This window comes from Eretmochelys imbricata, chromosome 2 (genome assembly GCF_965152235.1).
Source record: "Eretmochelys imbricata isolate rEreImb1 chromosome 2, rEreImb1.hap1, whole genome shotgun sequence".
NCBI classification, from domain to species: domain Eukaryota; kingdom Metazoa; phylum Chordata; order Testudines; family Cheloniidae; genus Eretmochelys; species Eretmochelys imbricata.
In genome coordinates, this window is record NC_135573.1 from 84,733,459 (window position 1) to 84,749,734 (window position 16,276).

The 16,276-nt window shown below is 41.2% G+C and overlaps 1 protein-coding gene across 7 annotated transcripts in view; it reads right to left on the minus strand.

Annotated features, from left to right (window-relative positions):
- The window catches only part of LPIN2 (lipin 2), a 78,517-nt gene that overhangs the window by 42,795 nt on the left and 19,446 nt on the right, over positions 1–16,276 (minus strand). For 6 of the 7 annotated variants that reach the window (XM_077810418.1, XM_077810416.1, XM_077810412.1 and 3 more), the window contains exons 2-3: positions 12,888–13,088; positions 4,504–4,599 (exon numbers count right to left, since the gene is read on the minus strand). In XM_077810418.1, the coding sequence (XP_077666544.1) occupies positions 4,504–4,599; positions 12,888–13,088 (297 nt within the window). Of the gene's footprint in view, positions 1–4,503; positions 4,600–9,667; positions 9,724–12,887; positions 13,089–16,276 lie in introns of those variants that run through there. The other variant, XM_077810417.1, reaches the window with a different exon arrangement.

The window sequence follows — 16,276 nt, forward strand, 5'->3', positions numbered from 1 at the left end:
CCAGAACACAGCGTTGCATCCCTGACCATCTGGGCTAATGGCCATTGATGGATCTATTCTCCATGACATTATCCAATTCTTTTTTGAACACCACTATAGTTTTGGCCTTCACAACATGAGCTGGCAACGACTTCCACAGGTTGACTGTGCATTGTGTGAAGTACTTCCTTTTTGTTTGCTTTAAACCTGCTGCCTATTAATTTCATTGGGTAATCCTTGGCTCTTATGTTATGTGAAGGAGTAAATAAAGACCTCTGTTATATCCCCTTTTACTGATCTCTTTTCCAAGCTGAAAATTCAGTCTTTTTAATCTCTCCTTATATGAAAGCTGTTCCATACCCTTAATCATTTTTGTTGCCCTTCTCTGTACATTTTCCAATTCTAATATATCTTTCGTGAGATGGGACAAGCAGAACTGCATGCAGTATTTAAGGTGTGGCCAGATCATGGATTTATATAGTGGCATTATGATATTTTCTGTCTTATTTTCTTTCCCTTCCCTAATGGTTCCTAACATTGTTAGCTTTTTTGACTGCTGCTGCACATTGAACACATGTTTTCAGAGAACTATCCACAATGACTCCAAGATCTCTTTCTTGAGTGGCAACAGATAATTTAGATCCCATCATTATGTGTTTAGCTGGGATTATGTTTTCCAACGTGCATTACTTTGCATTTATCAACACATTTATCATCTGCCATTTTGTTGCCTAGTCCACCCAGTTTTGTGAGATCCCTTTGTACCTCTTCGCAGTCTGCTTTGGACTTCATGAATAAGGCTACAATTTAATCATGGTTATTTTTAGCAAAAGTCATGGACAGGTCATGGGCAAGACCTTAAATTTATACCATAAATACCTGATTAAATCTTTTTGGGGAGGGGGGGGGAAGCCCAGGGGTCCTGCTGCTGCTTCGGCCGGCGCCAAGGAGGGGAGGCCCTGGGATCCCGCTGCCGCTTCGGCCACTGCCATGGAGGAGGGAAGCCCCGGGGGGCCAGCTGCTGCTCTGGACATCTCAGGACTGCTGACGGGAGCCACCAAGATGCAGCTGATCCCACTCCCTCGGGACCGCTGGTCAGGTGGTCTCCGGGGCCAGCTGCACTGGCCGCTGCTCAGGCGGTCCCTGGGGCTAGCTGCCAGGACCACCAGAGCAGCAGCCGGTGCAGCTGGTCCCAGGTTGCTCCAGCAGCACCTGATGCGGCTGGCTGCAGAGTCACTCCAGCAGCGGCCACTGTGGCTGTCCCCAGGGCCGCCTGAGCAGCTGGTCCTGGGGCTTCTTGGGAATCCATGACTTCTACAACCTCTGTGACAAACATGGAGCCCTGATCATGAATAATTTTGTATCATCTGCAAATTTTGCCACCTCACAGTTTATTCATTTTTCCAGATCATTTATGAGTATTGTTAGGATATAGATATTCAGGCCTGTCTGTAAAGGCCTGTACTCTAAGAATTTAGGCTTATTCTTATCACTTGGCTAGTAATAGAGATATAAAAGAAAGAATCAAAATCACTGTTTGCCAGCGTAAGGTTCTTCTCTTACTGTGACAGTCTGAGGCCCTGTTCTTAGGCTAAGACCTTTGGCTAAGCAACCGAGGCAGTCATAAGCTGGGAAGCGACTGGTCACCTCCTCACATTCCAAACTAGTCACATTGAAATAAGGTGCTATTGGGCTGTTAGGAATACAGTCCTGTCCTGATAGTGCCTATCACTTCCAGAGAAAGGGAAGTGCTTAGAAAATGTAAAAGGAAACTTAGTTTGATAGCATCCTGTCTGGCAAGAACTCACTTATCAATAGCTGGGATGTGAAACCCTCATTTCTGTGTTTGTTCTATCACTGTAGTCCCCATTTCCCCATTGTTTGTCTGTATAATCTCTGTCTGGTTCTGTGATTGTTTCTGTCTGCTGTATAATTAATTTTGCTGGGTGTAAACTAATTAAGGTGGTGGGATATAATTGGTTAAATAATCATGTTACATTATGTTAGGATTGGTTAGTTAAATTTCAGGAAAATGATTGGTTAAGGTATAGCTAAGCAGAACTCAAGTTTTACTATATAGTCTGCAGTCAGTCAGGAAGTGAGTGGGTGTGGGGTGGGGGAAATGGGAACAGGGAATGGGGGTCGGGAAATTGGAATCATGTTTGGCTAAGGGCAGGAATGGGAACAGGGACACAGGTGTAAGCCTCTGTGGTGTCAGAGCTGGGAAGGGGGACACTAAGGAAGGAAACTGGAATCATGCTTGCTGGAAGTTCACCCCAATAAACATTGAATTGTTTGCACCTTTGGACTTCGGGTATTGTTGCTCTCTGTTCATGCAAGAAGGACCAGGGAAGTAAGTGGGTGAAGGAATAAGCCCCCTAACAAGTATGTTGAACAGCACTTGTTCTAGTATAGACCCCCAGGAGAACACCACTATTCACCTCTTTCCATTATGAAAGCCTACCATTTATTCCTACCTATTTCCTGTCTTTTAACCAGTTACTGATCCATACGGACGGACCTTCCGTCTTATCCTATGACCGCTTACTTTGCTTAAGAGCCTTGGGTGAGAGACCTTGTCAAAGACATTCTGAAAGTCCAAGAACACTATCCACTGGATCTCCTTTGTCCACGTTTGATGACTTCCTCAAAGAATTCTAATCGATTCGTGAGGCATGATTTCCCTTTACTAAAGCCATGTTGACTCTTCCCCAACAAATTGTGTTCATTTGCATATCAGATAATTCTGCTTCCTACTACAGTTTCAACCAATTTGCCCGACACTGAAGTTAGGCTTGCTGGCCAATAACTGCCAGGACTTTCTCTGGATCCTTTTTAAACATTGGTGTCACATTAGCTACCCTTCAGTCACATATTACAGAAACTGATTTAAATGATAGGTTACATACCACAGTTGTTACTTCTGCAATTTCATATTTGAGTTCCTTTAGAACTCTTTGGTGAATACCATCTGTTCCTGGTGACTTATTACTGTTTAATTTATCAGTTTGTTCCAAAACCTCCTCTACTGACACCACAATCTGCCACAGTTCCTCAGATTTGTCACCTAAAAAGAATGGCTCAGGTATGGGAATCTCCCTCACATCCTCTGCAGCGAAGACTGATGCAAGGAATTCACTTAACGTCTCCACAGTTCTTCCTTGAGTGCTCTTGTAGCACCTCGATCATTCAGTGGCCCTACTGATTGTTTGGCAGGCTTCCTACTTCTGATGTTCTTAAATTTTTTGCTATTAGAATCTGAGTCTCCATTCTCTTCCTAGATATTATGGTTCTTCTTCACAAGTTATTATTTTGGGTACTAATAATCTTGATGTTGATTTTCCCCCTTCCATTGTGAATGATTCACAACCACTTTGCTTCTATGGTGTGTTTTTTATTTCATCAAAAAATGAACTGCTACTCTTCCCACCACCACCCCCAACAGCTAGTTCATTTGCAAGTTTTCATGACTTTGCACATTCATTTATAATCTAATATGTTTATATCTCATTGCCCAAAAAGTGTTTACTTTTGATATTCCTCCTATTCTCATCAAAAATACCAATGCCTGTGGACCCCCCAACACATACCCCCCCCCTCAAGCCCCTGATCAGGATGTGGAAGAGGCTTTATGATTCACAAAATATCTATCAACTTAGACAAGCTTTGACATAAGCACATATAATGCAGTATATATTAAGTACTAAACAAAGTAAGGGCTTGTCTATACAGGGAGGTTAGTGCAAAGTAAGTATGGTGTAAATTTTAAATGCCATAGCTATTCCGCACTAACTTCTCTGTGTGGACCGTCTTGTTCTGCACTAAAAGAGTGTCTTTTCGTTGATTAGATTAATTCACTTTCTAAACAGTAACTATTTTGCACTAGTTACTCAGGGATTCCTCCACTCCCCCAGACAAACCTTAAATGCTTTTAAGGCAATAGCTGTATAAGCATCAAGAGCTGAAAAGCTTACAATCTCAAGAGGCCTTGGGTGATATTCAGAGGACAACTGTATCAGAAAGCCAAGCCACTACAATAACTTCCTAGTCTTGGAACACAACGTAAATAATGACAATTCAGAGATAAGAAACTGCACCCTGCCAATGTAAACAAAAGACACTGATACTGAGGTCAGTAACACAAGTGACTTGCACTACTTGCAGAGTAGTTAAATAGTCACTGCACAGTCTGTACAGTCAACAAATTACCCTAAAGTTAAAATGACAGATTATTGTCCTAAGCAAACAGGGTGAAAAGTGCAACAAGTCTTCCTATTACAACTCTGAAAAACAAGGTGTGCTAAGGAGGATTTGTTACTTCCTGCCACCAGTAACTGAGTTAGATGCAGCATTTTATTGAACTATTGCAAGCAAATAATGCAAGTTATGAATCAGCAATAAAAAAACAGTCATTAAAAATGCTGTATTTTAATATTGAGAACATGAGACAACACTAGTAACAGGATATAATTAACTAAACAATGTATTCAGCAATGTACTCTTCATACACCACAAAACACTTACATATTCTTCTTCAGTTTCCTGTACGAAGAAAGCTTCTCCATTGTCACCCAGCTTCATATGAAGATCAACTGTGTCTCCGTTAATTTCTATATCAATCTGTGGGAGCAAAGACAATTTAATGTAGAGAATCTTCCACACAGCAAAAAACACAAATTTTTACCTTAAGACTGATTCCTCTCTGATTATTTTTATATCAATGCCTCCATTCCACTTTATGATCCCTACTTCAACTCCAGGCTTCTCCCAAGACTGTCATACCTCCCTCTTTGTGCTCTCTTACCCCACAAAAGAAGTCGGTGCTTTTTTTTTTTTTTTTTTAAGGAAGTAGACAGATTATTGAGACTAGACATGTTTAGCTGGAAACATGCTTAACTACCTTACTTAATTGGAGCTCAGCACCTGGCTGATACCTCCAGCTGTGGGCTCCAGCTGTCAATACCCCACTTCAGTTGGTGGAAGCGCTCCTGGTGAGTACGCGCAGCGCTGACAGAAGGAATAAAGTGTGGGTGTGAACCACCACTTTAATTACTTTGGAAGCTGTACGTCAACTTAAGTCGACTTAATTCTGTAGTGTGGTCAAGCCTGGGTGAGGGTCAGAATGCTGGGTGGCAGATATTCTAGAGCGAAAACTATTTACCCTTTAAAGGCTTGGTTCCTTATTTTATGTAATATCAGCCATATTACTCCTCTGGGCAGGAGTTTTAACTATTACTTTTTGAAGCTCAGTTAATGCTGCTACTGGTTGTACTGCTTATATGGCAGGGAGTCATGTGTCTTGTCTCCCTAATTTTCCATCATATTTCCAGTGTAAAATGTCATACAAAGGTATTCCAAGTTAGACTAATTGCAGGTGGGAGGGGTAAGAGACTACCCTACTTGCCCAGATCCATGAACTCCAAAATAAGAAAGCAAAAATAAAAGTATGTATCAAATTTGTTTTAGGACCTAGAACTAAAGTTTTAAGAGTAAATGCCTCAGCATTTTATATTGTTTTCCTATGGTGAAATCCTAGGCAGCAAAGTTAATTCCAGCCAAAAACATTCAAACGGAATAGGAAACTTCAACATTCAAATCAAGACTATTCATGTTGTGGATGTGAATCCACCTATTTTGTGGCAACTGGACATTCATTTAGCTTAACCCACTCAAAGATATGTAGTTTTGGAGGTTATATTCCCAGTATTTGTCACAAGGACACACAATGGGCTTGTGTTACTGTTCAAAAAGTTGCAGTCATAGGATATTTGCACACGTTGAAAGTCTGAATATCACAAATCTGTTTCTATTTAGTTCCTTTGCCTTGTTAGGGGCACTTGACAGCCTATATCAAATATGGCAGCTAGTACAGATATTACCAGGAAGATGTAGTTTTCGGTTACACACACAACAGGAGTAAGATTAACATGGAAAAAACCCTTGACGCTTATAAGACAGAACCATCCTCAATGTGATAGTGAACTTACACTTGGAATGCTTACTGGTTAACAGTGGTGCATGATGAAGCCAGTAGTAAAGGAAAAAAACACTTACTAAACTTGTTCAAGATATGTTGCACATGTTCATTCCATATTTGGTGTGCGCATGCACGGTCACCAAAAATTTTTCCCTCAGTGGTATCCATTGGTTCAGTTCTAGCACCCTCTGGTGCCCTGCACTCATGTGCCGGTAGAAGGGGTCCATCTGACCCACATCCTCAGTTCCTTTTTGCCAGCCAATTCTGACAGAGTAGGAGGGTGGGTCATGGAGTGGACATGTGCAACACATCTCAAAAAACAACTGTTATGAAAAGGTTAATAACTTTTTTTTATTTCTTTGAGTGCTTGCACATGTCCATTCCAAGCTAGGTGGCTCCCAAGCATAGGAGGTAGGATCAGAATTCATGGACATGCGGACTGCAACACAGTTCGACCAAACCCCAGCATCATCTTTAGCTTGCTGGATGATTGCACAGTGGGACAAAAATGTAGGTACCAATGACTAAGTCCCCGCTCTGCAGATGTTCTGGATCGGGACCTGGTCCAGGAACACCACTGAGGAAGCTTGCGCCCTTATAGAATGGGCCATCACAATAGCCAGTGGTGGGATCCTCGCCAGCTCATAGAATGTGCAGATACAAGATGTTATCAAGGATGAAATCCTCTGAGCTGAAATAGGAAGGCCCTTCATCCTGTCTGCTACTGCCTCAAAAAGCTATGTGAATCTACAGAACAGTCTTGTCGTCTCAATACAGAAAGCAAGGGCGCGTCTAATGTCCAGGATGTGGAGACGTTGCTCCTCTCTGCTTGGTTGTGGTTTTGGAAAGAAAACAGTCAGGAAAATAGCCTGAAATTGCAAAAACTCCTTCTGGAGGAACGCAAGATGAGGACAAAGCTGTACCTTGTCCTTAAAAAAGACCATGTACGTGGGTTCTGACATAAGGGCCCTGATCTCTGAAACCCTCCTTGCCAAAGTGATAGCCTCCAGAGAGGTCACCTTCCAGGAAAGATATAACAAGGGGCATGTTGCCAGTTGCTCAAATGGGGGGCCTGAGAGTTTTGACAAGACCAGGTTTAGGTCCCACAGTTTGATGAGCTCCCAAATCTGTGAGTAGTCTTTCTAGGCCCTTGAGAAAACAAGTGGTCATCTCATGCGAGAAAACCAACTGATCACCCACTGAGATATTCAACACCAAAATCACTGCCAGGTGTACTTTAACTGATTAAATTGCCAGATCTTGCTATTTCAGATGTAGCAAATACTCTAGAACAGTCTGCAGTGACGATCAGATGGGTGAGAGAACTGGCTGGGAAGACCAAATGGAAAAACACACTTCCATTTGTCAAGTTATGTAGCTCTGGTAGAAGGCTTCCTGCTACATAGCAGAACCTAGCAGACTTGCTCCAAACAGATCAGCTCCTCAGGATGTAACCATGGAGCTTCCAAAGCTGTCAGGTGGAGGGCATTGAGGTTTGGGTGGAACACTCGACCGTGGTCCTGGGATATCAGGTCTGGGAGAAGAGGAAGCAGCATTGGAGTTGTTATGGAAAGGCCTAGCAGATGGCGAACCTGTTCTGGTGGGGATAGGCTGGGGCTACGAGAATGACTTCTGCTTAAGATCAAGTGGGACAGAGCATGACGGTGCACGAGAGGAATGGGGACGGAATGCACAGAACAGTTTCCCCATCCAAGGGAGCAGGAAAGCATCCATGAGTGAGCCTGGTCTGTGGCCTTGCAGGGAGCAGAACTGGTGATACTTCCTATTCTGGCAAACAGGTCTACCTGGGGAGTCTCCCATCGCTTGAAAACCACCCTTACTAAATCGAAGTGAAAGGACCACTCAAGGTGACTGGAGAAAGACCTGTTGAGGTGATCTGTCAGCTTGTTTCGGGCTCCCAGAACATGAGACGCTTCGAGATGGATCGAATGCATTATGCAGAACTCCCACAAGCAGATAGCTTCCTGGCACAGAGAGGAAGAGCAAGCCCCTCCCTGCCTGTTGAGGTAAAACATGGCTGCCATAATGTCTGTGAGCACTAGCACGTTCTTGTTTGCGATGTGGGGTAAGAACACTTGACAGGCCAGGCTGACCACTCTTAGCTCCCTGATGTTTATATGTGGGGAGAGCTCCTCTGGGGACCACAGGCCCTGTGTCTTTAGGTACCCTAGGTGAGCTCTGCATCCTAAAGTTGACACATCCAAAACTAGGGATAACAAGGGCTGGGTCCTGGCAAAGGGGATGCCTGAGCGGACCAACAGAGGGTCCTTCCACCAGTCGAGGGAGGCAAGAACCAGGGCAGGAAATACGAGAACTAAGTGCAGGTGATGGCAGCTCGGTGAGTACACTGAGGACAGCCATGAAGGACTTACATGAAGGAGTACACTGAGGACAGCTTGAAGGGGTATGACGTGTAGCCTTACATGCTGCACTACGTATGCGCACATGGCCATGTGGCTTAACAATCTGATGTAGAAGTGGGCTGTCACGAGTATGTGGGCCTTGACTTGCACTATCAATGACCCCATTGCCTGAAAACAGATTTCTAGAAGGAAAACCCTGCCTGGGAGGAACTGCGCACAGCTCCAATAAACTTTATTCTCTGCACCAGAGTAGACTTCTGCTAGTTTATAAGCAGGCCCCACACCTGAAAGATCAATTAAAGGATACTGGTCTCCACTTGGGCCCAGGCAGCCCTTGACCAACCAATCATCAAGGTACACGTAGACTTGTATCTCTTTTCTTCTGCCATGCATTTCGTGAACACCCTCACAGCTGCCAAAAGGCCAAATGGGAGAACCATAAATGATAATGAATCTGGTTTACAGTGAACTTGAGTACCTCCTGCGGCCTTGGAAAATCGAGACACTGAAAAAAGCATCTCAAGTCGAGGGCAGCATACCAGTCCCCCAGATCCAGGGAGGGGATGATGGTGGCCAGACAGACCATGCGGAACTTCAGCTTCTCAAGGTAGCCACTGAGATGGTGCAAATCTAAAATAGGTCAGACCTGTCCCCCTCCCCCCACTGGCCTTTGGAATTAGGAAATATCGGGAGTAAAACCCCTTCCCTCTTAAGTCCCAAGGAACCTCCTCCACAGCTCCCATTCGAAGGCTGTCATGTGATTTAAAAAAAAAAAAATCAATCGTGATTAATCACACTGTTAAAACAATAGAATACCATTTATTTACATATTTTTGGATATTTTCTACATTTTCAAATATATTGATTTCAATTACAACACAGAATGCAAAGTGTACTGTGCTCAATTTATATTTGATATCAAATATTTGCACTGTAAAAAAACCCCACAAAATAGCATTTTTCAATTCACCTAATACAAGTACTGTAGGACAATCTCTTTATCATGAAAGTTGAACTTACAAATGTAGAATTATGTACAAAAAGACCTGCATCCAAAAATAAAACAATGTTAAACTTTAGAGCCTACAAGTCCACTCAGTCCCATTTCTGGTTCAGCCAATCACTCAGAAATATATGGCGAAATGCAGGTGAAACAGAGCAGGAAACATACAATTCTCCCCCAAGGAGTTCAGTCACAAATTTAACGCTTTTTTTTTTTTTTTTTTTTTTTAAATGAGTGCCATAAGCATAGAAGCATGTTCTCTGGAATGGTGGCTGAAGCATGAAGAGGCATACGCATGTTTAGCATATCTTGCACGGTAAATACCTTGCAGTGCCGGCTACAAAAATGCCATATGGATGCCTATTCTTTTTCAGGTAACACTGTAAATAAGAAAACGGACAGCATTATCTCCCGTCAATGTAAACAAACTTGTTTATCTTCGCAATTAGTTGAACAAGGACTGAGTGGACTTATAGGTTCTAAACTTCTACATTGTTTTGTTTTCGAGTGCAGTTATGTAACAAAAAAAATTGTACTTGTAAGTTGCACTTTCACAATAGACTGCACTACAGTACTTGTATGAGGTGAACTGAAAAATACTATTTCTTTTCTTTCTCATTTTAGTGTGCAAATATTTGTAATAAAAATAATATAAAGTGAGCACTTTGTATTGTGTTGTAATTGAAATCAATATATTTGAAAAAGTAGAAAAACATCCAAAAATATGTAATACATTTCAATTGATGTTCTATTAACAGTGAGATTAAAACGGAGATTAATCATAATTAATTTTTTAAGTCACGATTCATTTTTGAGTTAATCGCGTGAGTTAACTGCGATTAAATCAACAGCCCTACTTAAAAATCTATCTTTCTGTAGTTAATAAGATTTTAATGTTTTATCCTTCCCAGTGAGTTTGTCTGAAGTGATTGGGAATCTGCTCAGATTACAAAGGATAGTGCATATCCTTTGACGAAGTGTCAAACTAATTAATGAGGTTGCATTGTTCAAGTAAAGATCTTGAGCAGTGTAAGACAGTATATTTCTGGGGTGCAAGGCTGTGGGCTGGAGGGGGATTTGCTTGTGTCTCCCACTATATATTTCATGAGTGGCTTGGAGAGCATTCATTCAATTTAGCTGGGTATGTCCCTGCATGTTGTTGGCTGAGTGATCGCAGCACCTGGAGGGTTTGCTCCTTATCACTAACACAGCATTGAGAGAGACAGCCCAGATAGAAGAGTTAAGGGGGCACAACGGTCCCACAGCTCCAGATTGCACCCTGGGGGTGTGTCACTAATATAAAATTACATACGGTAGTTAAGTGCAAAGCTGACTGTAAAAGTTACAAAGAAATCTCACAGAACTGAGTCACTAGGCAATAATTGGCAAATGAAATTCAATGTTGATTAAGTACAAAGTACAGTAGAAGAGAGTTACAAACACCCTCAGGAATGGAAGTTGTTCATAACTCTGAAATGTTTGTAACTCTGAACAAAATGTTACAGGGTTTTTTCCAAAACTGAAAACAGTTGTTTTTGCAACTGAATATTGACTTAACACAGCTTTGAAACTTTACCATGCAGAAGAAAAATGCTGCTTTTAACCATTCTTAATTTAAATGAAACAAGCATGGAAACAGTTTCCTTACCTTGTCAAATCTTTTTTTAAAAACTTTCAATTTTTTTAGTAGTTTACATTTAGTACAGTACTGTACCGCATTTGCTTTTTTTTTTTTTTTTTTTTTGGTCTTTGCTGCTGCCTGATTGCATACTTCAGTTCCAAATGAGGTGTATGGTTGACCAGTCTGTTCATAACTCTGAGTTACTACTCTAATGCATACTGGAAAGCAATCCTAACATACATACAAAATGATGGGGTCTAAATTAGTTGTTACCACTCAAGAAAGATCTTTGAATCATTGTGGATAGCTCTCTGAAAACATCCGCTCAATGTGCAGTGGCAGTGAAAAAAGCTAACAATGTTAGGAACCAATAGGAAGGGACATAAAATAAGATTAAAAATATCAGAATGCCATTATATGACTCCATGGTATGCCCACATCTTGAACACTGTGTGCCGTTCTGGTTGCCCCATCTCAAAAAAAGAGTGAATTGGAAAAGGTACAGAGAAGGGCAACTAAAATAATTAGGGGTATATAACAGGTTCCATAGGAGGAGAGATGAAAAACTCTGGGACTGTTCAACTTAGAAAAAGAGATGACTACAGGGGGATATGCTAGACCTCTAGCAAATCATGAATTGTGTCAAGAAAGTGAATGGGGAAGTGTTATTTACTCCTTAATATACCACAAGAACTGGGGGTCACAATTAAATTATCAGGCAGCAGGTTTAAAACATACATAAGGAAGTATTTCTTCACACAACATACAGTCAACCTGTGGAACTCATTGCCAGGAGATGTTGTGAAGGCCAAAAAATATAACGGAGTTCAAAAAAGAATTAGATGAGTTCTTGGAGGATAGGTCTATCAGTGGCAATTAGCCGAGATGGTAAGGGACACAACCCCATTCTCTGGGTGTCCCTAAACTTCTGATGGCGGATTGGATGCCAGGGGATGGCTCACTCAATAATTGCCCTGTTCTGTTCTTTCCCTCTGAGGCTTCTGGCTCTGGCCACTGTCAGAAGACAGGGTACTGGGTGGATAGACCATGGTCTGACCCAGTATGGCCACTCTTATGTTTTCCAAGAGCTCCTCAATTTTCCTTCCCCTCCTAACCCTAAAGATCTCATGTTACAGTGTCCCCCCTCCCAGCTAAGATGGGGTAGACTCTACGACCTCCTAAACTAGTCAATACAGTGACTACAGTTGGCCAGAAGGGGTATGAAGCACTTCCTCCTTGTGTATCAGAGCCAGTCCCGTTTAAACAACAACAAAAGAAAATACACATTTACTAGTAAAAAGATGTCATTTGAGACAAACTGATAGGTTTGATTGAAGTGAGAGAAAAACCCCTGAACATGTTAAGATCCTTTTGCAACTTTGATTGCTATAAAGAGTATTGATTACATTTCTTATAGCATCAAGAAAGTTACAGGGGGAAGAGAGTAACGACTAACAAATAAAAGTCCATAAGCATAAGTAATCTGCAGTAACTGAGGTCCCAGTACTACAATATCAGCCATTTGATCCATGTTTCTTCAGCTAGCTGCACTGGGAAAACACCCCAAAAGTCTAAGGCCATGGGAAGACTATACATCCCTTAAGCTCATATTAAGTTTTCATAGCTCAGTGGATAGCTCTCAGAAATCCCATCTTTCCTTCCTGACCTTCACATGCTAATCTTTGCAGTGATCCATTCCTTATCAGATCACTGTGCAACCAAAGGATGTCTATTAGACCTCAAAACCATCAGCTTATACAGCCTGTGTATGAAAGCCTTCTGGCTTCAGCATTGCTGCAGGTTGTGCATGCACAAACAGAAAAAAATATATAATTTCTATTTTGTATATATATACAATTTTTTTTATTTTTTATTTCAAGTGATAGATCCATTCCCCAGGCCCATACCATTTGCTACACTTACCACTTTTTCCTTAGAACGCAGAACACCAAGCTTCCCAAATCGGACATGGAAAGGAGAACACTGGTATGTACCATCCTGCTGCCGAACCACAATTACGTCGATGCATCCTGAAAGAGTGGCCTGGTTAATGCCTTTATATAGCTCTTTCACAGTAACCAGAACTTGTCCTGCAAGCTGTCCCACGTAATTCATAGTCTGAGACTGCAAAAAAGGAAAAAATTTAAGTCAGATATTGGTACCAAATTTAATCTTGCAGTGTCATTTAATTGTCAACGAGTCTGTTTACTATAAGCACAAGTCTTTTTACAGGCACTCCACTGATTGAACTTTGAACTCCTCCCCAAAATAGAATGACAGTTTTCACAAAGATATCAAAATGAGCCTATATTAAAGAATTTAAGCTAACCTATGAAAAACTATTTTAAAAGACAGGCTTCTAATTTATGTTGTTTTCAATTCTGAAGGCCTAGATTCAAGTCCTGCTTAGCTTCCCAATGGAACCCAGTGTGGCTGTTTCATTCTCAGAGGACTGCATACATGAAAACCTTAATATTTTTAATACAATTGTTCAGACAATCTTTACTGAAGACAACAGTGTCACAGGTCAACACCACAACATATTGACAGAACTGTATGCAGAAACTTCTGGTGCCTCCACTATGTCTGGTTCTTCCTTCATTTTCACCATACTGATTTATCGACAAAATTTAAAAAATTATTAGACTATGAAAGTTACTTAAATTCAGTGACTTATTTGGAGGCAAAGTGATGTAGAACAAAAGTGAAACAAAACCAAGGAAGACAGATAAGAAGTCTAGTTCTCTTCCTACACAAGATTAAACAACTGCCTTCTGAAGCGGAAGCTATATGATAACTGTACATATTTGCTAGTAAAGTCACCACACATATGCAGTGCCAAGACTTCTCTCAACATAAAACATTCAACTTGTCAAACCCTTTCCAGAGCTTTTAGGGAAAGTGCTGCCACTCATCCGCAGCAGCAACCACAGAGTGCAATAAGAATTCAGGCAGAAATAAATGGACAAGCAGCACCACTCTAAGGAAGTTTACACAGATGCCTCAATTCACTTTTGATTGAAAAAAGTTGAAACAGAAGACCGGGCATTATAGCTAGAAGTGACAACATGTCTGACACTTAAAAATTGAGACAATATATCTGAATTAAAAAATAGGTTGATGGTGGGATGGAAATTGTTGAAATTAATGTGATATATGTGAAACCAATGTGATATATGTCATCATTTGCCAGCCCCTCTGCCATGTACAATGGCCAAACCGGACAGTCTCTATGTAAAAGAATAAATGGACACAAATCAGATGTCAAGAATTATAACATTCAAAAACCAGTTGGAGAACACTTCAATCTCTCTGGTCCTCGATTACAGACCGAAAAGTGGCAATTCTTCAACAAAGAAACTTCAAAAACAGACTCCAATGAGAGACTGATGAGTTGGAATTAATTTGCAAACTAGATACCATTAACTTAGGCTTGAATAAAGACTGGGAGTAGATGTGTCATTACACAAAGTAAAACTACATCCCCATATTTATTTACCCCCCTACTGTTCCTCAGACGTTCTTGTCAACTGCTGGAAATGGCCCACCTTGATTATCACTACAAAAGGTTTTTTTTCCCCTCTCCTGCTGGTAATAGCTCACCTTAAATCACTCTCGTAACAGTGTGTATGGTAACACCCATTGTTTCATGTTCTCTGTGTATATAAAATCTCCCCACTGTATTTTCCACTGCATGCATCCGATGAAGTGAGCTGTAGCTCACGAAAGCTTATGCTCAAATAAATTCGTTAGTCTCTAAGGTGCCACAAGTACTCCTTTTCTTTTTGCGAATACAGACTAACATTGCTGCTACTCTGAAACCTATTTAGGAAGGGTTAGGGGAGACCTGTGGATGCTTAGAGTCATGTCTGACAACAGGCTAAGTTTTAGCCATAACTAACAAAATTCCATGGTATTGCTTCACAAATGCAAAGTTGCCTTCACAAGTCCAAGATTAAAATCTTTCATTTTTAAAAAAGTTCTACAGCATGGATTTGAACAGTGAGCACCAAAAAAAAATTATTATTGTGCATCACCTTAGAAGGCAATTGTTTAAAAGTTTACTGTTTCACATTGGGAGATAGGAACCAACTTCAGTCTTGTCAAAGACCTGACACTAATACTGTAAGTTTCCCTATAGACAATTTAAATCCACCACATTGGTAAAGGAATACTGAGAAATACACATTGTGTCCTTTCCCTGTGAAAACTAACTTCGAGTAGATTTATCAGAAAAAGTCACACACACCTATCTAGCTCATAGCACAGCCACCTTAAACTCTTTCTGTTTGAAGTACTCTTAGGAACTTTGAAGCCCATTGTTTATTAATAAGATTTACCAAATAAATAAATAAATAAATAAATAATAATAATAAAAAGCCAAGAGATGTGGAAAAAAAAGTTGAGGTCTCTCAGCATTATTTTATCAGGAGAAAGATAAGTTCAGTAATCAATTTCTAAAAGTTTCACAACATTGTATTGCTTTAAACAAAGAATTCTAAGGAAAAAAATATTTACTAGCTTTTCACCTGAGTTCAGAATCCTTCTGGTTGATCAAAATCCACATGTGGCTTCAGCCAATTTATCCTCCACTACCAAGAAGTTTGAAAAAAACTCTTAAAACTGGAGAGTTAGAGGGATGCCCACCATCTATCATGACCTAACTACTACAGTGACTGGTATTCTAGAACTGCTTAGATACAGAAAGTAGCAATTCTGGACCAGTGAAGACAGGGAGCAATAACATTTTACATTCCTCTCAAGCAACCTTGACTGATTTAAGAAGCAGTTTTCACTGGATCCAAAAGGAGCTGCTTACTACATTTGGGGGGGGGGGGGGGGAGGGGGATGACAACACATTCACCACAACACAAGACTTAAAAGTGGTACTGAACTACGGGCTGGTTTACACTACATCGTTAGATCGATATTCGCTGCACTGGGTCGAATGTATAATTAGCTTGTCTACACTACAGAGAGCCCTTCCCGCTGATCTAAAGGGCTTTTAAAATCGACACCTGTTCACCTCAACGAGAAGAGTAGCACTAGATTCAACCTTCCCAGGTTGAATTAGGGGTAGTGTAGACACAGCACAGTGTATTTCCACTTGTTTGGCCTCTGGGAGGTGTCTGGACAGCACTCTGGACAGCACTTTCAACTCCACTGCACTTCAGTTAGGTAAACAGGAAAAGCCCCGGGAACTTTTGAATTTCATTTCCTGTTTGATCAGCGTGGAGAGCTCACCACCACAGCTGACCATCGCTGCCCAGGTACGGAAACATGCTCCAGCATGGAGCATACAGGAGACGCTG